The sequence below is a fragment of the Nycticebus coucang genome, chromosome 9 (assembly GCF_027406575.1).
Source record: "Nycticebus coucang isolate mNycCou1 chromosome 9, mNycCou1.pri, whole genome shotgun sequence".
NCBI classification, from domain to species: Eukaryota; Metazoa; Chordata; class Mammalia; order Primates; family Lorisidae; genus Nycticebus; species Nycticebus coucang.
Window position 1 is genome coordinate 48,488,170 of NC_069788.1, and position 22,607 is coordinate 48,510,776.

General features: G+C 44.2%; 1 protein-coding gene across 2 annotated transcripts; it reads left to right on the plus strand.

Moving 5' to 3' along the window:
• Window positions 1-11,871: 11,871 nt before the first annotated feature.
• On the plus strand, window positions 11,872-15,243 carry LOC128594086 (patr class I histocompatibility antigen, A-126 alpha chain-like). 2 transcript variants are annotated; one of them, XM_053602623.1, is made up of 7 exons: window positions 11,876-12,067; window positions 12,194-12,454; window positions 12,698-12,973; window positions 13,553-13,831; window positions 13,955-14,071; window positions 14,507-14,539; window positions 14,893-15,243. In XM_053602623.1, the coding sequence occupies exons 1-7, from the start codon at window positions 11,995-11,997 to the stop codon at window positions 14,910-14,912; spliced, it is 1,059 nt and encodes a 352-aa protein (XP_053458598.1). In that variant the 5' UTR covers window positions 11,876-11,994; the 3' UTR covers window positions 14,913-15,243. The 2 variants fall into 2 exon arrangements, with proteins under 2 accessions (XP_053458597.1, XP_053458598.1); XM_053602622.1 differs by having other exon boundaries at window positions 11,872-12,454.
• The last annotated feature ends 7,364 nt before the right edge of the window (window positions 15,244-22,607 follow it).

The window sequence follows — 22,607 nt, forward strand, 5'->3', positions numbered from 1 at the left end:
GATTGAAGGTTTTTATTCGAATTTTCAGAATGCCTTAACGTTTCAAATCTGTCTTTCTCATTTTCTTTTCTTACTTATACCTCCCACAGTGATGTTTTTATTTTTTTTTACTCTTGAAATTTTCAGTTAATTTCTAATAAGCTTGTGATTGAATTAAAAACACTATTCACTAATATAGTTTTTACTTATGAGAAAACTTTTCTGGAGATATAGGTAACTTGGACTTCTTGGGATATTTTAATAAATCTTGCCAACTCTATGGATATAATTTTCACACGCATTTAGAAGGGTTAGGTAAGTCTTTAGCTTTTTGTACTTTGTGGGAACTGCTGTTCAGTAGCTAAGACAGATGTTTCTTTAGAGGAATGTCACTGCTGCTCAGTCTGATTTTCGGTGTGAGTCCTGATACCATGTAACATCGTTTGGTCACATTATATCTGCAGTACAAATGCTGCTATAAAAACATTTTATAAGTAAAAGTAAAATTATACAAATATTAATGTATTCTGTATTAACATTCAGTAATTATTTAAGTTTATAAGAATTAAATATTTTTATAATCCTGAAATTATGTATATATTTATTATGTATATATATTGTGCACATATATGTAAAATATTGGAATGGAGGGTGGGAGGGAGGGGTTGCCTGTAGAATCACATGTATTTTTAAAGTATGTATGTCATGAGGCCAAAATTATTAGCTTATAAATGTCTTTTTCAGGAAAAGGACATTTAAATTAAAGGAGTTACATAAAACACTGACCAAAAACAGTCTAGAAGCATCTGATTGGAGATAATAGACTTTGTTTTCTTGATTCACAGAAAGAATCAAGAAACCCTCTGTGAAAAGTCATCTTTTTTTTGTTTCTTTTTTTTTTTCTGAGACGGCGTCTACCCTGTTGCCCAGGCCAGATAGGCCAGAGTGTGGTGTTATCAGCCTAGCTCGCAGTAGCCTCAAACTCCTGGGTTCAGGCATTTCTGCTGCCTCGGCCTCCCTAGTGGCTGAGACTGCAAGTGCCCACCACAACACTGGGCTTATTTTTTCTATTTTTAGTAGAGAGAGGGTCTTGCTCTTGTCAGGTTGGTGTCCAACTGAACTGAAGGGATCTTCCACCCTAGTCTCACAGAGTGGTAGGATTACAGATGTGAGCCACCATGCCCAGACGAAAAATCATGTTTTAAATTCAAAATTCTCTATTCCTCGAGGGATTAAGTGCCCTAACTCTGCATTAGTAACTTAGGTTTAAAAAAACCTGACTATTCTGTGCATTTTTGTATTCTGCTTTAAGTATTTATTTGCAGTAGTACATTTATAACACTGACTTTATACTTACCCCCATTTTTACATATTTATTTATTTTTTGCAGTTGTTTTTGGCCGCAGCCAGGTTTGAACCCGCCACCTCTGGTATATGGGGCCGGCGCCTTAGTCCTTTGAGCCACAGGTGCCACCCCCTCCCATTTGTTTTTAAAGAAATCATCTTGTGGCTTGGCACCTGTAGCTCAGTGATTAAGGCACCGGCCACATACACTGTGGCTGGCGGGTTCAAACCCGGCCCGGACCTTCTAACAACAATGACAACTACAACAAAAAAATAGCTGGGCATTGTGGCAGGTGCCTGTGGTCCTGGCTGCTTGGGAGGCTGAGGTAGGAGAATCACTTGGGCTCAGGAGTTTGAAGTTGCTGTGAGCTGTAATGCCACGGCACTCTACCAAGGGTGACATAGTGAGACTCTGTCTCAAAATAAAAAAAAAGGAAAGGAAGAAAGAAAAGAAATCATCTTGCCAGTATATTACATGTTATTTTTTAAAATTAACTTATTTTGGTTGCAGCCATCCTTGTTGTTTGGTGGGTCCAGCCTGGATTTGAACCCGTCAGCTCAGGCGTATGTGGCTGGTGCCGTAGCCACTTGAGCCACAGGCACATGGTCTACAGACACATGAAAAAATGCTCATCATCTTTAATCATCAGAGAAATGCAAATAAAAACCACTCTGAGATACCATTGAACTCCAGTAAGAGTAGCCCACATCACAAAATCCCAAAACTATGGATGTTGGCATGGATGTGGAGAAAAGGGAACACTTATGCATTGTTGGTGGGAATGCAAGCTAGTATGTTCCTTTTGGAAGGAAGTTTGGAGAATACTCAGGGATCTAAATGTAGACCTGCTGTTTGATCCTGCAATTCCTCTTCTAGGTGTATATCCAAAAGACCAAAAATCATTTGGCAATAAAGATATTCGTACCAGATTGTCCATTGCATCTCAATTCATAATTGCCAAGTCATGGAAGAAGCCGAAGTGCCCATTGACCCATGAATGGATTAATAAATTGTGGTATATGTATACCATGGAATACTATGTAGCATTAAAAAAAATGGAGACTTTACCACTTTTATGTTTACATGGATAGAGCTGGAAAATAGTCTTCTTAGTAAAGTATCTCAGGAACAGAAAAAAAAAAATCCAATGTATTCAGTACTACTGTGAAACCAATTTATAATCACTCACACTTGCATATAAAAAATGAAACACAGCTATAGCCTAGGATAAAGGAGGGAAAGGGAGGGAGGAGAAAGGGGTGGGTGGGTCGATAAAGGGAGGGTTAGTAGGGGGACCACACCCATGGAGCATATTGCAAGTACAAGTTGGATCTATCAGGTGTGGAAAATGAATGTCTTAACACTGTAATTGGGTAAATCAGGTGAAGGCTATGTTGATTAGTAGGATGTAAGCACTCCAATTTGTACAAATAATCAACACATCGAATTCCATAATGGTATAAATGTATTCATGATTTATGTACAAATGACTTAATAAAAAAATAAAAATAAAATAAAATAAAATTAACTTATTTTGGCTAAGTGTATCTAAAAGGTAGTCATTATGGCAATCACAGTGGTGTTTAAAAATGTAATTTTAGAAGCACTTTTATTAAATAAAAATCATTTTTTAAACCTTTATATCTAAAGAATGTGTAATTTTTAAATTATAATAACATTTAAATTACCAACTTTTTTTTTTTTTTGAGACAGAGCCTCAACCTGTCACCCTAGGTAGAGTGCTCTGGTATCACAGCTCACAGCAACCTCCAACTGCTGGGCTGGAGTGATTCTCTTGCCTCAGCCTCCCAAGTACCTGGGAATACAGGCACCCGCCACAACGCCTGGCTATTTTTTGCTTGTCGTTGTCATTGTTGTTTGGCAGGCCCAGGGTTGGATTCGAACCTGCCAGCTCTAGTGTACGTGGTTGGCACCTTAGCCGCTTGAGCTACAGGTGCTGAGCCTAAATTACCAACTTTTAAGATATAGCAGCCATTAAAAAACTGACTTCCTGATGCTTTTCTAAATATTAAAGTATTTAACTATTTCTATGCAATATACATTGGTAAACAGAATACCTTTGTTATTTAATTTGAAAATATGTTGTTAAAAAAGATAACTATTTGTATATAAAAGCTTTGTGTAAAAATTCAGAATACCAAAAGAACATATGTATTGTGTAGTCAAAAGAAAGTACTTTTAAACGTTTTATTGGAAGACTGACTTGCTTTTTCCCCTGTTGCTTGCTATTTATATATATATTGTATGAATTGAATAAGTTGTTTCAGAAATGTAAAAATTTTATTGAAGTATTGTAACCTTGAAAAAAAAAAGATATGTGGTAACAAAACCTCCTGAATATAGTTGTTTCAGTTATGAGGATTACAACAATAGAGATATAAAAGAGATTTGTCAGCCAATTTAGGATAAATTACTGAAGAGATTGAAAACAATATAGTAGTACAAAGGTCTCTAAATTCCAGAATTGAAGAATTTTAACAAAAATGCTTATGCTTTGTAGTCACGCCAACTGAGAGCATGGGACAAAATAGAAGTTTGGCCATTGATGCTGCCTCTGGCAAATCTTGGCCATGTGGGTTGGGGGGCTGTGAACAAAAATAAAATCCTAACACTTAGCCTTGTTGGAATGGACCCACTTTTGGACATGGAGAACCCAGACAAACCTTAAACTGAAGGAGAGAGAATTCAGACACACTTCAGACAATATGATATTAAGATATTAAGAGGTCATAAGGCCATGCAGAGAAAATGTTAAATCACTTGCAGGCCATCAATTTCTGTAACACATCACTTCAGTTGGTATAGTGCAGGCATCCTCAAACGTGGCCCACGGGCCACATGAAGCAGTGTGAATTGTATTTGTTCCCGTTTTGTTTTTTACTTCAAAATAAGAGATGTGCAGTGCGCATAGGAATTTGTTCATAGTTGTTTTTTTTTTAAACTATAGTCCTCCAGTGGTCTAAGGGACAGTGAATTGGCCCCCTGTTTAAAAAGTTTGAGGACGCCTGGTATAGTGTGTCTTTTCTATGATAGACAGACTTCTAAATCTTAAAACATTGCAATCTTTTAGACAAAGCTTTATTTCTTTAATTACACATCAAAGAGTCTTTGAAGCCACCTATGACCTACCTGTAAGCTCCTCCTTCAAGATGTCCTGACTTTTCAGGCCAAACCCATGTGCACCTTCCATGTATTGATTTTTAATTTTCCCTGCATAGTCTCTCCAAAATATATGAAACCACCTTTAATTCAACCACCTCAGGACCACTGTTGTGCCCAAGTCACGGGATCCCCCACATAAATCACCTGGAGACCAAGTCCAATGCAAAAGCAAGAGGTTGTTTATTTACAAGCTCGAGCCTGGGCTCTTTGGTCCTGATGCAGCAGGAGAGCAGAGAAGCCCCAATCTCAAAAAGGAGGGAGGCTTTTAAGGGTACAGAAAGAAAAAAAGGGAGGGGGTGAGGTGAGCCACTGGGGTGAGTTAATGGGGGGTGGGTCTGGGGGACTGAGCATTTGTCCTTGGGTGTCTGGGAGAGTGTTGTTATCGCTCAGAGCGGACATTGTGCAAGGGCACAGATCATGGGGCAAGGACGGTGGGTGGGGGAGGGAGCAGGTGGCCTAACACCTTTGGTATGCAGCTGCAAAATGAAGACTGAGGGACAAGATGAAGTTAGTTTTAACAAAATGGAGTTAACTTGGTCCTTACACTACTTGTTCACGATTTCTTGAGTGTGGCTCCCTGGGCCATGGACACACATGTTCTACTCAGAATTAACCTCTTTAAAATTATTTCACAGAGTCTGGATTTTTTTCTTTTAACAGGTGTAACAAGGGTGACTTTTGCTCCAGTTCTCAGGAAGTTCCTATTTTCTATCTCACACCTCATCAGCCTGGCCTTCACCATTCATGTTTCTATCAGTATTTTGGTCATAATCACTTACCAAGTCTCTAAGAAGTTCCAAAGTTTCCCTTGACTTCCTGTCTTCTTCTGAGCCCCCCAAATTCTTCCAACCTCTGCCCATTAGCCAGTTCCAAAGCTGCTTCCGTATTTTCAGGTATCTTTATAGCAATGCCCTACTCCTTGCTACCAATTTTCTGTGTTAGTCTGTTTTATGATGCTGTAAAAAAATTTGAGGCTGGGTAATTTATAAAGAAACCAGGTTTATTTAGCTCACGGTTCTGCAAGCTGTGCAAAAAGCATGGTGGCAGAATTTGCTTCTGGTCAGGGCCTCAGGGGGCTTCCAATCAAGGGGGAAGATAGAGGGGGAATAGCTGTGTTGCATGGTAGGAGGAGAAATGAGAGAGAGGACAAGGTTCCAGGGTTCTTTAAATGATACACTCTTCTGTGAACTAACAGAGTGAGAACTCACTCATTACCTCAGGGAGGGCAGCCAGCCATTCATAAGGCAAATGCCCTCATGACCCAAACACCTCCCACTAGGCCTCACTTTGAACATGGGGGATTGATATGAGGTCCAGAGGAGAGAAACAGCCAAACCACTCAGGGACCCAGTTCACAGGGAAGGAAGTGCAGCCTGGTCCATGGCCATGACCCATTAGTCATATTACAATCTGCACCACTCAGGGCTGGGGGCCACACTGAACTCTGGGCAAGCCTAATGGCATAGCTCAGTGCCAGCTTTGATGAACTTCTCTGAGAGGTGAAGTGTCCTCTTTTAGGACACAATGCATTTGTTGAATCAGAGACCTCCCTACAGGGCTATGTTCTCAGTAGGAAGAACATGTGGGTCCAGAAACCAAGAAGTGGAAGTGGGTGTGGTTCCATGGGCCATCACTTAAATTCACCCACTGGGGACTCTGAACTTCTCATCTCTGCAACTCTGGGCTTTGCAGAGTAGCAGGTTCTGCTTGCCTTCTGAGAAGGGGACAAACAAGAGCCATTGTGCTACCCATTACAGTTGCTGCCAGGGAAGTTTGGACAGCACCTGCCCAGAGACCAGCAGGTGAGGAGTCCCCTCCTCTCCAGCAGGGGGATGGACCCTGAACCCCAGGAGGAGGCAGGGCTGCTTTACATAGAGGGGCAGAAGCAGCGTGTGTGCAATCCAGGGAGTCACTTAGGGGTTTCGGGATTCCCCTTGTTCTGCTGCCAGTGTGAACAGAAACATCCAACAACCCAGCCTGAGAGGGTTTGATTTCCAAGGGCCCAGACCCCTCAAGAAGGAGGGTTTGAGTCACACCCCCTGGGAATCTACCAAGGGACTCCTTCTGTGCTCCTATATCCCCAGTAGCATTGGTGCAGAGACCCTAATTCCCATGGGGTGTTCCCAGACTGTCATGGATCACAGCAGGGACTATGAGGCAGACCCCATTCCTAGGAGACACAGGACTCCTCTCATGGCCAATTGTGGCTCCAGGACTCCTCTATGGCCTTGCTCAGGTCTCCTTAGGCTGCCTGTGCTCTTGGATTCCTGTCTTAGACCTTCCCTCTTTCACAGGGGCTCAGACTCACATCATGGCTGCAGCTTTCCCGGTGTTTTCTGGCTCCCTCCCCGTGGTGTCCAATTCCCCTCATTACATGCTGGTGAGTTTAATCTCATCTTGTCATTGCTTCTTGGATGACTCAGACTAACAAAATCATTTCCATCTGCACACAAATGACTTCTTACTTGTGGAAACTTGTAAAATCCTTCCCTTTATCTAACTTCTCCCACCCACATTGGATCCATTTTACTGGTGTTTGTATTATCTCTTTGAGTTAATAAATGTTTGTTGTGTTAAGCCATGAAATTTGGGGGTAGTTTGTTACACAGGCATAGATATGTAATAAAGCTCTCTTATGTTTCTACTATTCCAAAGGTATTAGCTACATCCTTGTTATTTCCCTGCATTTTGATAATGGTGGCCACACATGCTCTCTCCAATTCCTGTCCCCATTTTCTTTTTCAGGTTGTCATTCTCCTTCCTGCTTTCCCTTCCTTCTTTCTTCTGTCTCACTTCCTTCCTCCCGCCAGTTTTTCTTTTTACTTTTGGAAGATTCCTAACATATAAAATTACCCTATGTGTTTATGATGAATGGAAACATTATCTGAATCTATATGATAAAATTATAATGCTAGGATGTGTGCAATAAAATTAAGAAAAGGAATTTATTAATAGGATCTGAGGAAAAAATGCCTGATAATTCTATAGCCACGACAGTGCCTTTTAACCCTTAATTCCTCACTTTCCCTGAGTGCTTTGAGAACACATGAGAAAATTAAACTCTTACACATTCCTGATAAAAGCTAAATTAGTATAAGAACCTTGGAAATAAAATTAGCCTTAACTAGTATGGTTAAAGTACTTGCACCATATAATTCTGAGCACACACTCTGGGGACCGCCTTGCCTATGTGCCCTGACATGTACAGGAGACATGTATAATGTTTGTGGCAAAAACTGAAATCAACCTATTTACAACTACAGAAATGTAGCAAAACTGTGGTATAATTATAAAATGTAAAATTTCAGTGGTAAAAATAAATAACAGCCTCCCACATCAGGAGTCATTAACTCTCGTACATGTAGTGTATCCCATGAAAGAAAACATGGAGGATGAGTTTAGTGTGCAGGAAAGTTAAAAGCAGGAAAAACTACCTTGGGAGGATATAGATACTTATAAAAATATTTAGAGAAATAAAGACTCTGGGGTTGGGACTGAGTGGCAGCCTATGGTGGTTTCATAGATTCTGTTTCTTATGCCAGAGACAGGTGCCCAAGTACTCACTTGATCATAACTCCTTGAACTGCAGTTTTGTAAACTGCACCTTCTAAACGAAAAGAAAATTCCAAAGGGGCAGTGCCTGTGGCTCAGTGAGTAGGGCACTGGCCCCATATACCGAGGGTGTCGGGTTCGAACCCGGCCCTGACCAAACTGCAACAAAAAAATAGCTGGATGTTGTGGTGGGCGCCTGTAGTCCCAGCTACTCGGGAGGCTGAGGCAAGATAATCGCCTAAGCCAAGAGCTGGAGGTTGCTGTGAGACTCTACCACACGGCAATAAAGTGAGACTCTGTCTCTAAAAAGCAAACAAACAAACAAACAAAAATTCTAGCATTCATTGCCAAGATCCCTACTGAGAACTACTTACATTGAAACAAAACCACAGCCAACAGTAATGCACCATGTGACAGAAAAGACCAGGGTGCCATGAAAGCAGCCCTGGCTAGAACACGGTCATTTGGCCCTTGACTCACTGGCAACTCTGTGGATTGTTTGTGATAGAAAGTTGAACCTGATGAGCAAGCCAATTCCATCTTGCAAAGGAGTTAGTATGTTACTTCTATTTACCATACAAACAACTGAATTAAACTTTACAGAATCAGAAAAGCAGAATGTTGATCAAAATAAATGAAACAGGTAAACATCATAAAAGAATAACCAGTATCTTTCCAGGAGTGATTTAAAAAATGGAATAATCAAGGATGGAATAGAAAATATGAGTGGGAAACACGCAGATCTGCTTTAGAAAAACTTTAGAAGCATGTAGTCAGAGTGCTCTTCAGAGTCACATAGTATCTGAATCACTCTGACCACATCTCATTAGAAAACACTGTGAAAGAGACTAAATTTATTATAGGATGCTCAGTGAGCAGCTAGTTCTTGGAAAAACCTCGTTCCTAGACTGCAGTTAACCATTTTTGCCTACTGTATCAAACCAAAATTGTTGTCATAATGCTAATGTAGGTGTGCAGACTGAGGTTCGAGACTCACATTTTTCTAATTTACAAGCAATTTAATTAGGTAAATATTTTTGAAGATGAGGTTTGAGTAAAAAATCAGCATTCTTAACAAACTAAGTTTGAAAATGTTTTCCTGTCCTTTTGTCCTTGTTTCTTCTTCTTCATCTTCTTCCCCTCCTCCCCCTCCTCCCCCACCTTCTTCTTCTTCTTTTTTTAATATACTGGTACTTGTTGCATTGCCTAGGCTAGTGTGGAACTTCAGGCCTCAAGTTATCCTCCAGCCTTATATATATTTTTTTATTTTGAAAAGATATTTATTTTATCACAGTTATTCTGTGACCCAACAGAAAGGGAAGATCCAGGCCATGTCAGGCTGATTCTATGATGTTCCCCAGTAACCACCCCCTTATTATGCACCCTTCCCACAGGTATTCAATCAACACTAATGTAGATGCTGCTGTGAAGGGACTTGCTGATATAATTAAAGTCACAGATCAATTGGCTTTAAGATGGTGATTATCCTGGATTGAACTGTCCTAATCAGGTAAGTTCTTAGGAGATTGGGTTCATCCTGGGTACAAGATTCACAGTGACAGAGCCTGATGAGTCTCTGGCCTTTGAAAGTGGAGAGCTCCTGCAGCAAAAAATACTGGTGGCAGCCCTTCCTCTTGTCCACACTGATAGCTGGTAATCAAACAGAGACTTCAGTCCTACATCTGCCAGAAAGTGAATTCTGCCCACAGGCTCTGTATAAACTTAGGAGAGGACGCCAACCTCAAGATGAGGGCACAGCTTTGTGAAACCCTGAACAGAGAACCCATCCACACCATGCTTGGATTTCTGACTAAGAAGCAGGAAACAAATAAATGGCAGCTGTTTAAAGACAATAAATTTGCGGTAATTTGGTATATAGAAATAGAAAATTAATACACAAGCTCAATAGATAGGCACATAACATTTTTTCCTCTGGAATGAATTTATGAGCTGATGTGAAATTACTTGCATGAAATAAAATCTTTCCTTAACTCTTTTAGTATGTTTTAGTTTATTATTTTTGGGTGATTCAGTTTTCTTGCAATCATATTTCCTTCAACCATTCAATAGTAATTATTGCAGTCCTATTACATATCAGGTATGCCTTTCTAAGCTGGGGATACAATTTTGACCAAAACAGCCCAAAGACTGTGCTTTACCTTCCAGAGGCTTTACAAGAGTGAGATCAATCCACTGGAGCACTGTAAGTGAAGAAACGACAGAATAAGATTCTCAGTGGCAGGACCGGTCACCACTGTGGGGGAGAATAGTTGTGGGCAGCAGATGAGGGGACAAGGCTAATGTCACAGTTCTGGAGTGAGAGGTGGTGGGACTAAGGGGAGAAGGAGCCTGAGGGATGACAAGGACAGAGAAAAGGACTGGAGAAGGAGGAGATGAGGAGCAGGAGCAGAAGGAGTTGTAAAGCTGCTGAATTCTCAGATTTATATACAGTGTTTTATAGATTTTTAATACAGAGCCTAGCAGGGTACTCTTTGTTTTTGTTAATTAATACATTTGTGGGGCTGCCTAAAAGCTAATTGCCTCCTAATGTTAATCAGGTTAAAAAAATACCAAGTGTTCCCTCCAAAAGATGCACACAGCTTAGATGTGAATAATTCATAAAAACAGGCAGTTCATGAGCACTGGAGAAGGGCATTGTAACTGTTAGAGCAAATGTAGGTCTGAAGTGATTAAAGTCCTACAATTCCTGGCTGAAATACACAGTAACAAATTGGGATTCTTTGTATGAGGAGATGTCCTGCACTCACAAGAACAGATTAAGGGCTATGGAATAAAGACAATTTTAAAATACAACAACCCAGGGTCCAAGATACATAGTCCAGGAAAGTAACACTTGGGAGCTTTGTGAGTCTAATTGTAATGAGTTTAGACACATTGCTCTATGGAGGGGCCCAATGTCACTTCTGTTACAGATTAGATTCCTAATCCTTCAGATATTCCCAAAATTGTACTACCTACTCTGGTTAATAACCAAGAAGGGAACTGGTCTCTCTGAGAGTCTCTGTCAGGTGTGTTCAGACACAACTTCTCCAGGTTTATAGAGAAAACCACCATCTCTACACCTCCAGTCCCAGGGCGAGTTCACTCTGGCATCACGTTCCCTGGGGTGAGTTTCCATCTAGAAGACTCCAAGCAGGAAGGAAAGGCGTGGGAAGCAGGGAGTCCAGGTCAGGGAGACAATTCAGGGAAGGGGCTGCACCTGTTATGCCCTAACTCCATCTTGCTAAGGACTTTGCTAAGGGCTTTCGACACTCCCCCTTTAAAACAGCAAGCTTGGCTGAAAGAGTTTAGTAATAAGTGCAAAATCCTCCCAGCTCCCTCTTGTAAGGAGTCCCCTTACCAGGTGTTGGTTCTTGTGAAATTTGGCTTGCGTTAAGGACTCCTCCTCCCCTACTGAAAGTTCCTTATGGAAGGTTTCCACCCCTGCTTGTAAGGGTAGAGAGACTTTGAGGCATAAGCTCGCTCTCTCGGCCTGGCGGATCAATAAAGGACCCTTGCTTAATTTGGACTCAGTGTGCTGGCTCTCTATTCCACTCGCTCCGGGTGTAACAGACCCAGCCTGTGGGTCAGACAGCTCCTAGGCCAGGCCCTAGGAGACAGCGGGACGAACAACGCTGAGGCGGGAGAAGAGGTGCCAGGGCCCCAAGTTCTGGACGTGTGGGTCAGGGTCTGCTTCCTGAGAGTGGTGTCCGGGCGGAGAAGCTCAGCGCTGAGGATCCCGGTCTCCCCAGAGGTTCACTTCCTCTCCCAACCCGTGTCAGGTAGATCCTTCTTCCTGGATACTCCTGACGCAGCCCCAACTCTCACTCTCATGGGGTGTCTGTTTCCAGAAAAGCTGATCGGCGTCGCCGTGGTTCCGGTTATTTAGTCTTCGCTGACATAACCAGACTCAGCGTCTCCTCAAGAGTCGAAGGATGAGGATCACAGCGCCCCGAACCCTCCTCCTGCTGCTCTCTGGGGTCCTGGTCCTGACCGAGGCCTGGGCGGGTGAGTGCGGGGTTGGGAGGGAACCGGCCTCTGCGGGGAGGACGAGGGGACCGCCCGGCGGGGACGCAGGACGGGAACCCGCGCCGGGAGAGTGTCGGGTGGAGTCTCAGCCCCTCTCGCCCCCAGGCTCCCACTCCCTGCGGTATTTCTCCACCTCCGTATCGCGGCCCGGCAGCGGGGAGCCCCGGTTCATCGCTGTCGGCTACGTGGACGACACGCAGTTGGTGCGGTTCGACAGCTACGCGGAGAATCCGAGGGTGGAGCCGCGGGAGCTGTGGGTGGAACTGGAGTATTTGGAGGGGCTGACACAGTGCGCCAACCACCGAGCGCAGGATGACCGGCTGAACATGAGGTTTCTACACGACTACTATAATCAGAGCGAGGACGGTGAGTGACTCAGGCCCGGGTTCCAGGTCACGACTCCTCCCCACCACACAGACCACCCCGCATCGCCTGAGTCTCTGGGTCCGAGAGTCACACCGAGGCTGTGGGACCCCTGAGACCTTCGACGCCAAAGGCCTGCGAGGACTTTCACCAATGTCGTCCTCAGTTTAGGGCAAAATCCCCGCGGCGGGTCCGGGAGCAGTGAGGGGGGCTGGTGGGCGCGGCTGACCGCGGGGATGGGGCCAGGGTCTCACACATTCCAGAGCGTGATCGGCTGCGACTTGGGGCCAGACGGGCGCCTCCTCCGCGGGTATCAGCAGCACGCCTACGACGGCGCCGACTACATCGCCCTGAACGAGGACCTGCGCTCCTGGACCGCGGCGGACACGGCGGCTCAGATCACCCAGCGCAAGTGGGAGGCGGAGGGTGTGGCAGAGAGACGCAGGAGCTACCTGGAGGGCGTTTGCTTGGAATGGCTCCGCAGACACCTGAAGAAGGGGAAGGAAATGCTGCAGCGCGCGGGTACTAGGGGCATGGGGCGTCTCCCACATCTCCTGTAAATACCTCCACTCCGCATCCACAAGGAGGGGAGGAAAATGGGCCTGAGGTTAAAATCCTCAGGATTTTTGCTACTGTGGTCCAAAGGAGGAAAACTCCCCGAGTGTCCAGATCCCATATCAGACAGTGACTCTGAGGACCCTCCGTTCCCTCTGGGACAGTTAAGGGATGAAGTCTCCCAGGGAGCAGAGGTACAGACAGTCCCTAAAATACTGGTCAGCTGTTCCCTCTGCCCCTGCAGCAGTCTTCGGCACCATGACCTTTACTCTCAGGCCTTGTTCTCGCCCCACTCTGTTTGGAGGTCTGATTGCAGTCTTTCTGGGTCACTCAGCCTCCACTCAGGTCAGAACCAGAAGTCCCTGTTCTCCTGTTCAGAGACTGAAACTTTCAAGGAATAGGACCCCTGAGCCAGGGTGGTGCCTGGGTTTTGCACTCCCTTCCCCACCCCAGTTGTCCTGTCCATTCTCAGGATGTCACATGAGTGCTGCTGGAGTGTCTTATGAGGGATGAAAAGTGCCTGAATTTTCTGACTCTTCCCCTCAGATCCCCCAAAGTCTCGTGTGACCCACCACGCCATCTCTGACCGTGAGGCCACCCTGAGGTGCTGGGCCCTGGGCTTCTACCCTGCGGAGATCACACTGACCTGGCAGCACGATGGAGAGGATCAGACCCAGGACATGGAGCTTATAGAGACCAGGCCTTCAGGGGACAACAGAACCTTCCAGAAGTGGGCAGCTGTGGTGGTGCCTTCTGGAGAAGAGCAGAGATACACGTGCCATGTGCAGCATGAGGGGCTGGAGGAGCCCCTTATCCTGAGATGGGGTAAGAAGGGGAGTAGGAGCATCATATCTCTTCTCAGGAAAAGCAGGGGCCCTTCTGGAGCCCTTCAGCGGGGTCAGGACTGAGGCCTAGGGTCAGGCCCCTCACCTTCCTGTCCTTTCCCAGAGCCATCTTCCCAGCCCAGCATCCCCATGGTGGGCATTGTTGCTGGCCTGGTTCTCCTTGGAACTGTGCTCACTGGAGCTGTGGTTGCCACTGCGATGTGGAGGAAGAAGAGTTCAGGTAGGGAAGGGCTGAGGGGCAGGGTCTGCATTTTCTTGTCCCACTGGGGGTTTCAACCCCAGGTTTCAGTGTGCCCCACCCCACTTCTGGGAAGTGCCATCCACACACACCTGCTTCCCCACCCTGGGGCCCTGTGTGCCAACACTTACTCTTTTATGTAGCACACGCGACAATGAAGGACAGAGGTTTGATGTGATTATAGTAATGGGGACCTGATCCCCAGCAGTCACAGGTCAGAAAGGAAGGACCTCACTCAGGACAGACCTCCAAGAGGGCAGTTGATCCAGTCTTTCCTTCCCCTGTGATTTCTGATCCTGCTCTGGGTCTTCAATCACAGTTCTGGAAACTCCTCTGAAAGCCAAGACGAGGGGTTCCTCTAGGACCGCATGGTCCTGCCTGCTCCCTGGCCTCTCACGGGGAATTTTCTTCCTACAGGTAAAAATGGAGGGAGCTATACTCAGGCTGCAAGTAAGTATGGGGGTGGGGGGTGGTTGGTGATCTGTGAGGCCTCTGGAATAGTGTAGACAGGAGCCCAGGGTGGGGGTTCCAGCCACATATTTCCTCCTTTAGCCACATTTTCTGTGGGCTGGGACCAGGTCCTGTTTTGTTCAACCACAGGCAGTGAGACTGCCCAGGGATCCGATGGGTCTTATAGTTTGTATAGGTGAGACTCAGGGGGTGTGATGTAAGGGTGGGGTGGAACAGAGGGGACACAGCTGGGCTGTTGGATTTCTTTGATGGGACGTTCTGAGTGTGTGGCGGGCTGTTCAGAGTGTCACCACTTACAGTGATCTGTATTTGTTCCTCATTTTTTTCTATAGCCCGAGAAAGTTGTGGCTAAATGTTCATATCTTCCCTTTGTGACTTCAAGAGCCTCTGACTTCTCTTTCTGCAAATGCTTCTGAATGACTCTGCATCCCTGTTTGCCTAATGTGAGGTGGGGAGTCTACCCTACCCCCATGTCCACAGTGACCCCTTCTCTCACACTGACCTGTGTCCCTTCCTGATTATTTTTCCTATTGAAGGGAGGTGGGCAATGGACGTCTCCATCCCTGTCTCAACTTCACATTGCACTGAGCTATTTCCCTACTGAAAATAAGAATTTGAATATAACTTTGTTTTCTCAAATTCTTTCCATGAGAGAGGAAAGAGAAGAAATAAAAGGAAGATCTGAGAACCTTCCAGAGTCTGTGTGTTTGCTGTGCTGCGTCTGCTGCAGGTGGGGATAGGAAAAGGCCAGGAGGAGCTGAGTGTGGATGGGACCTGTGCCCAGTCAGTGGTCAGTCCATCATGGACTTTATGTGGTCACTCCTTGGCAGAGTTTTCTTCACTGCTTCATTGTCCTTGTCCCTGCAGTAGAACCTGTGAACATAAGGGATGACACATGGCCCTGGGCCTCTCCTGTACACAGGAGTCTGTGGTATCAAGAGATAGAATTTTCACACTGTCCAGCTCTTGTCCTTCTTCTAGGGCACTCTCCTAGATGGCATCCATCTTTTCCCCCAACCTTTTTATTATTTTATTTTTAATTTTTATGGATACAGAATAGTTGTCCATATTTATGGGGTACATATGATATTTTGATACAAGCATACAACGTGTAATGAGTAAATCTGGGTATTAGGCTATTCATCACCTCAAAATTTATCATTTCTTTTCGTAGGGAACATTCTAAATTAAATTTAGAATAAATCTTCTCTTCTCATTGTTTTGAAATATACAATAAATCATTGGTTAATTTTTTTTTTTCTGGGCAGTGCCTGTGGCTCAAAGGAGTAGGGCACCAGCCCCATATACTGGAGGTGGCAGGTTCAAACCCTGCCCTGGCTAAAAAACTGCAAAAAAAAATTTTTTTTTTCTTTTGTGACTGTCTCACTTTGTTGCATGTGCTAGAGTTCAGTGGCATCATCATAGCTCGCTACAACCTCAAACTTCTGGGCTCAAACATTCCTCCTGCCTCAGCACCCTCAGTAGCTTAGATTATAGATGCTGACACCACACCCAGATAATTAAAAAAATTTTTTTTTTAGAGAGGGGTCTTGGTATTGCCCAGGTTGGTCTTGAACTCATGGCTTCAAGAGATCCTACCACAGGCATGAACCACCCTATCCAGGCTATTGTTAACTATAGATGCTGTATTGTGCTACTGAAATTTGGTCTCATTTCTTATATCTGTGTTTTTGTACCCACTAACCAAGTCCTCTTCAGTTCCCCCTCCACACTACCCTTCCCAGCCTCTGGTAACCACCATTCTGTTTGACCTCCATGAAATCAGTTTTTTAGCTCTCACTTGCTAGAGAGAACACACAACATTCGTCTTCCTGTGCCTGGCTTATTATATAGTTAACATATTAAATCCTCTAGTTCTAACCATGGTGTTGCTCCCAGCCTTTATAAAAGGAACCAGATTCTGGAATTAGCAGCGAGGAGGGATCCCATCACTTCTCATCTTAGGTGTATTTTCTCTTCTCTCTGTTGCCCTGCCCCTTCCCTGCCCTTAGACCTAGTAATCTCATTACTGACTCCATTCCAAACTCCTGGATTTCTATGATAGGCTCTAAGTTAGATTTATACTTGTTTGCAAAATTGGACCCATAGTCCAGGATTGTTCTTTCTGAGGAGAGAGCTATTACAGTATGCTGCAGCGTGCAGGAGGGTTAGTGTGGAAGGGAGAGTGAGGGAGGGCACATAACAGCAATGGGGAGAAAAGCACAGGTGGCATCAATATCAGTGTGAGAGGTTTATCTGCCAGATATAGGACAGACTGTTTTTGCAACTAGGAAACATCACTGAAGTAACAGAAAAATTGCAAGCTTTGTGGAGCACATGTTCTAATGGGAAGGGACAGAGTATAATCTGTAAGCAGAGAAAATAAGCAAAGTGTTTATGTTAGAAGATGGTAAGTGCTACTGAGAAAATGACTTACAGATTCTGTGGGGACAGGGATGGTGGTTATTGTGCTCAGTGGTCAGTGTGAGACTTAATGCAAAGGTGATCTTTGAGGAAAGATTTGAAAAACATGATGCATTATGAATGAGGATGTCTGGGGAAGTTCTTTCCAGGAAGAGGGAAACTTCAGCCCAAACGCACTGGAGGAGGAAGGTGTCTGTGTTCTGGGAAGACAGGAGACCAGGAGGGCTGGACAGAGAGTCACCAAGATGAGGTTAGAGGTGGGGCTGGAGCAGGTAGGCCTGGAGGGTATGGAAAGGGTGTGACTTTTGCAGTGGTTCAGATGGAGGGTTAGATGGCAGGTTTTTTTTTTTTTTTAAACAGTCTCACTTCATTGCCCTTGGTAGGGTGCCATGGCATCATAGCTCACATCAAACTCTTGGGCTCAAGTGGTTCTCTTGCCTCAGTCTCCCAAGTAGCTGGGACTACAGGTGCCCACCACAACACCTGACTATTTTTAGAGACCAGGTCTTACTTTTGCTTAGGCTGGTCTTGAACTCCTGAGCTCAAGAAATCCACCTGCCTTGGCTTCCCAGAGATTAGGCTAACAGGCATGAGCCATTAGCCTAGAGAGCAGTTTTGAGCAGAAGAAGGACCTGGCAGAACTTCTCTTTCAGCAGTCTCTGTCTGCTGTGCTGAGAACCAAACTGAGAGGCAGTGGACAATGGAGGATCAGGGATACATTAGGGAAGGAAGGCAGGATTCCAGACTGCAGATATCAGTCTGAGAAGTGGGAATAGAGGGAAATGATGGGTTCTGGATACATTTTGAAGATGGACTTTACATCATCTTCTAATGCATCTAGGATGTGAGGAAGAGGAGTCCAGGAGGAAACCCACATCCTGGGCTGTGTGAGTAGAAGTATGGAGTTGCCATTGGTGGAGATGAGAACAATTCTGGCAGCGGTGTGTTTGAGGAAAGGAGCTTCCCAGGCATTCAGTGGAGGAGGTGTTGACTAGGAGTGGAAGGGAGGGAGTTGGGAAGGCAGCTGGACAGACATGTCTGGAGTTTAGGAGAAATGTCTGAGCTGGATAAATAGATTTTGGGGGTGTCACCATATAATTGCTATTTAAAGGCTTGGGCATGGGTGAGGTCACAAGAGAGTGATGGGCTGTAGAAGAGAATGTAAACAATGATGAACCTTGGACCTTCAGGGCTGAGAGTGTGATCCTACCACATGCCCAGAGCAGACTGCACAGTTGTGACACCACATCCAGAAGGCATGAAAACCACATAGTCTCAGACTTTATTGTGTGTGGGAATCACCTGGACATGGTACTGAGACATAGCCAAGAGTTGGGTGTGAGACCCTGGGTTCATGACAAGGGTGGTGCTGATGCTGCTAGTCTTCAGATCACACTTTAGAAGCGAGAACACAGACCAGGACCCCCAGGTATATGTGCATCAGCCTAAACTGCAGGGCTTATTAAATAAGTAAGTCCTTGGTCTTGTGCATAATACTCTGAGAGTGGTTCTGGGGAGAGGCCTGAGTATTCTCTAGCAATTTAGGGTCAGTCAGACTGGGAAGCTCTGATGCCAGTGATCAGAGAGTGACCAGGATGGGTCTTCAAACCCTTTTAAAACATCGTTTTATCCTTCAGAAAGAAAAAGGAGAACTTATATCATTAATTGTGAGACATGATGTTGGGTGATTTGCTTCATTCTCTGTACTGTAGGGCATGATCAGACAGGAAGATGAAAAATCAGAGCATATCAACTCCTCCAAGGATTCACTATGCACCTGCCACAATGCGGCTACCCATCTGTAAAGGAATCATGGAAGTAACAGAAAGAGAATTAAGAGTGTCTATGGCAAAAATGAAGAGAATTGAAGGGAAATTGGAAAGCCACCAAAAGACAATCCAAAAATTGACCCAAGAATTGAATGAAAGACATCACAAAATTAGAAGGTATATAATGGTGCTTAAAGAGTTGAAGGAGTCATTCAGGGAGTTTAAAAAATAGTAGAAAGTTTTAACAACAGATTAAACCATGGAGAAGAAACAATGTCAGCACTTAAAGACAAGGTTCTCAAGCTAATTCAGACATTTGATGAGTCAGTAAGGAGAAAGTAAAAGGACAGTATTCTCTTAGAGAATTATGGGACTACACGAAGCATACAAAGGTACAAATTATAGGTATCCCTGAGAAGCAGAGAGAAGAGGATGATATAATAACCAAAAATTTCCCAAGTGTTGCCAAATTCAGACAAACCCCTTCTAGACAAATACTAAAAATTGGATTGCCTCATTTCAAACACAGCATCTCCTAGACACATTGTAATGAAGCTAGCCAAAGTCAAAATGCAAAAGAAAACTCTGCTATCAGCCAGGAGCCAGCAGCAGGTGACCTACAAGGGCAAAATCATCAAGGTACAGTGGATTTCACAGCTGAAACTTTACGAATCAGAACAGAGTAGGCTCCTACTTTCAATCTACTCAAACAAAACAGCTGCCAACCTAAAATTATGTTTCCTGCAAAACTAAGTTTCCCATGATGGGAAATCAAATCTTTTACCAACAAGCAAATATTGAGGAAATCTGGCACTGTAAGACCTGCTCTGTAGGAAGTACTCAGTTTAGTACTATTTGCAGACAACACTATGGACCACCAGCAAAGTGAACTCACTCAGAAACTCAGACAGCCTTGCTTCCACAATGGCCCAAATGATAAAATGATGCAACAGACCACCACCCAACAAGATGATGAGAACTCCCCCCTATTTATCAATTCTCTCAATAAATGCAATTGGCTTGAATTCAACACTGAAGTCATATAGGCTGGCTGACTTGTTAAAAAAAAAAAATACAAGACAAGTATTTCCTGCCTTCAGAAAAGACATCTAACCCACAAGGACAAATCTAGACTTAACATAGAGGGATGGAAAACAGTATTTCAGGTAAAAGGAAGACACAAGAATGAGGGAGCTGTATTCTTTTTTGCAGTTGCAATGGTTTTTAAAGCTACAAATGTAATGAAAGACAAGGATGGTCACTATGTACTGGTTAAGAGAATAATACAAGAGGATTTCAATTCTAAATATTTATACACCCAGCATTAATGCCCCTAGATTTATAAAACAAACACTACTCAATTTGAATAGTATGATATTCTGAGACTGGGTAATTTATATTGAAGAGAAATTAATTTGACTCACAGTTCTGGAGACTGGGAATTCCAAGGTCCAGGGACCACATTTGGTGAGGGCCTTCTCATTGCTGTCATCCCACAGCCAAAGGTGGAAGGACAAGAGAAGGTGAGAATGAGTGAGCAAGGAGTCAAACTCACAGTTTCATGCGCTTATACAGAGGTTGCCAAAAAATGTATGTAAATTTTAAGAGAAAAAGCTGTCCTACTCATGTCTGTCACATGGTGATGCCAGCATTTGTTTAACACCATCTTTTGAGTGAATGTCATACTACACATTGCTACCATACTTCAGTATAACTAAAAAAGTAAGACATAGATAACATCTCTTGAAATGTACATACCTTTTTGGTGTCCCCACCCCCCATAATCACCAGTAATTCACTAATGCCAGCATAGTCCTCAAGGCTTAATTGCCTCTTTAATCTCCCACCTTTTAGCACTGTCACCTTGGAGGTTAATTTTTTTTTTTTTTTTGAGATAGAGTCTCACTATGTCATCTTTGGGAGAGTGCCGTGGTGTCACAGCTCACAGTAACATCAAACTCTTGGGCTTAAGCCTCCCTTGGGCTTAAGCGATTCTCTTGTCTCAGCCTCTCTTGTCTCAGCCTCACTACAGGTGCCTGCCACAATGCCCAGCTATTTTTTTTTTTTTTTTGGTTGCAGTTGTTTAGCTGGCCTGGGTCGTGTTCGAACCCTCCACCTTCAGTATATGTGGCTGGTGCCATAACCACTGTGCTACAGGCACCCAGCTGGAGGTTAAGTTTTCAACAGAAGCATTCTTTCTGGAAACACTCAAACCATAGCAGTTATAAAGAATACAAATTGGCAGCCAGATGAAGAGATGCACAGGGTGAGGTCTGGAGGGATCCTGAGCACAGGAGGCTCTATCCCCTTGTGGGTGGGGAGCACCATCCTCCCTGCACGTGGATGTGTTAACCACACGGGAAGCTCTCCAAATCCCACTGTCTCAAGGTTTTTATGGAAATCTCATTGTGTGGCAGGATTGATTGAATCATCAGTCATTGGTGATTGAGCTCGACCTCCAGCCCCTTTTCCCTCCTCAGAGGCTGGGAATAGGACTGCAAAGTTCAGCCCTGTAATCACAGCTTGGCCTCTCCAGAAATCAGCTCCCATCCTGAAGCTATCTAGGAGCCCCTCAGCCAAGACTCATCTCATTAGCATATTAAGACACACTTATTGATCAGGAGAATCCATGGATTTTAGGATCTGTGTGTTAGGAAACAGGGAGAAAGACCAATATTTTTATTGTACCACAGATCTCTTACATCAAAGTAATCATAACAGTAAACCATTACTACCATTACAGTGACATCCCAGTTTGTCATCCTTTTATATGAAGGTATCTCCCAGGATGAGGTCACTGAGACTTGAAGTCTTACATCCAATCTTGCTGGGTTCTAAAAACAGGAATGGACTCAGTGACATATGGCTCCATCTTTTTAGCATCTGGCATGTGCATGGAAAATGAAAAATCTCAGGACCTCCCAAAATCATTATGCCAAAGGGAGAATTCAGCCTAGGAAATAAGTCACACAAACACTGCCATCTTGTCCCCAGACTCAAATCCTCAATAAGGTACATTTTTTTTCGGAAATTAGTGACCTGGATAATGACTAAGCAGGATTGTGGTGTATAGGTTATGGGAGGAAGAAAGCAAGGCCAGCTAGCAAAGGTGGTCTTGTTGTGAAGATAATCCTCAAGGTAACAGCTAACTCAGGAAGGTTTTTGGTTTCTTATTTTATTTATTTATTTTTTTTTTGAGACAGGGTCTCACTGTGTCTCCTAGGCTAGAGTGCAGTGGGGTCATTGTTAGGGTGAAAGAGAAATAGGCATGACTCCATTTTGTTTTAACCCTTATTCCTGAGAATCAGTGGGGAAGCAAAGCAGGCCTGACTCCATTCTGTTGCTTTGTTACATTTTATTGCTTCAATAACCGGTTCCACTTGCTCATTGCATGGTATTTTAAGTGCACCTGTTTAGAACTGTTAGAATTATTAGTAGTATGTAGAAAGTCACTATCATTATTGTGTAAAATCCATTAACTATCCTCGTGACAGCAACCCTCATGATCATACCCCAGCCCCCTCACCTCCTTTCCCTCTAATTCCCCTTACCCCATACCCGGCCCTTTAAGGAAAGAAAATGTGCTAATAGCTAATTTTGCTTCTGTAACACCCCCTTTCAATTACCCTATAAAAACCAGAGCCACAAACAACTTGGGAAACCCTGCTCTCAGAAACCCTGTGTTGGGACACTGAGACAGTCACCTGCTGGTTCTTCAATAAAAGGACTCTTCTATAACTTTGGCTTGTCTGGTGGTGTGGTCTTTGAGAAACTCCTGGGCATAACATTTTGGAGGCCCCAGCAAGATCCTATAGACCCTGGCAGCACTGATCCTCGGGTGGCCTCCCAGAATG

Bases quoted from the DNA above. Each gene is read 5' to 3' on its own strand.
- LOC128594086 (XM_053602622.1), top strand. From the start codon at position 11,995: ATGAGGATCACAGCGCCCCGAACCCTCCTCCTGCTGCTCTCTGGGGTC. The intron at 12,455-12,697 runs GTGAGTGACTCA...GGATGGGGCCAG, and splicing joins CTATAATCAGAGCGAGGACG to GGTCTCACACATTCCAGAGC. The intron at 14,072-14,506 runs GTAGGGAAGGGC...TTCTTCCTACAG, and splicing joins GTGGAGGAAGAAGAGTTCAG to GTAAAAATGGAGGGAGCTAT.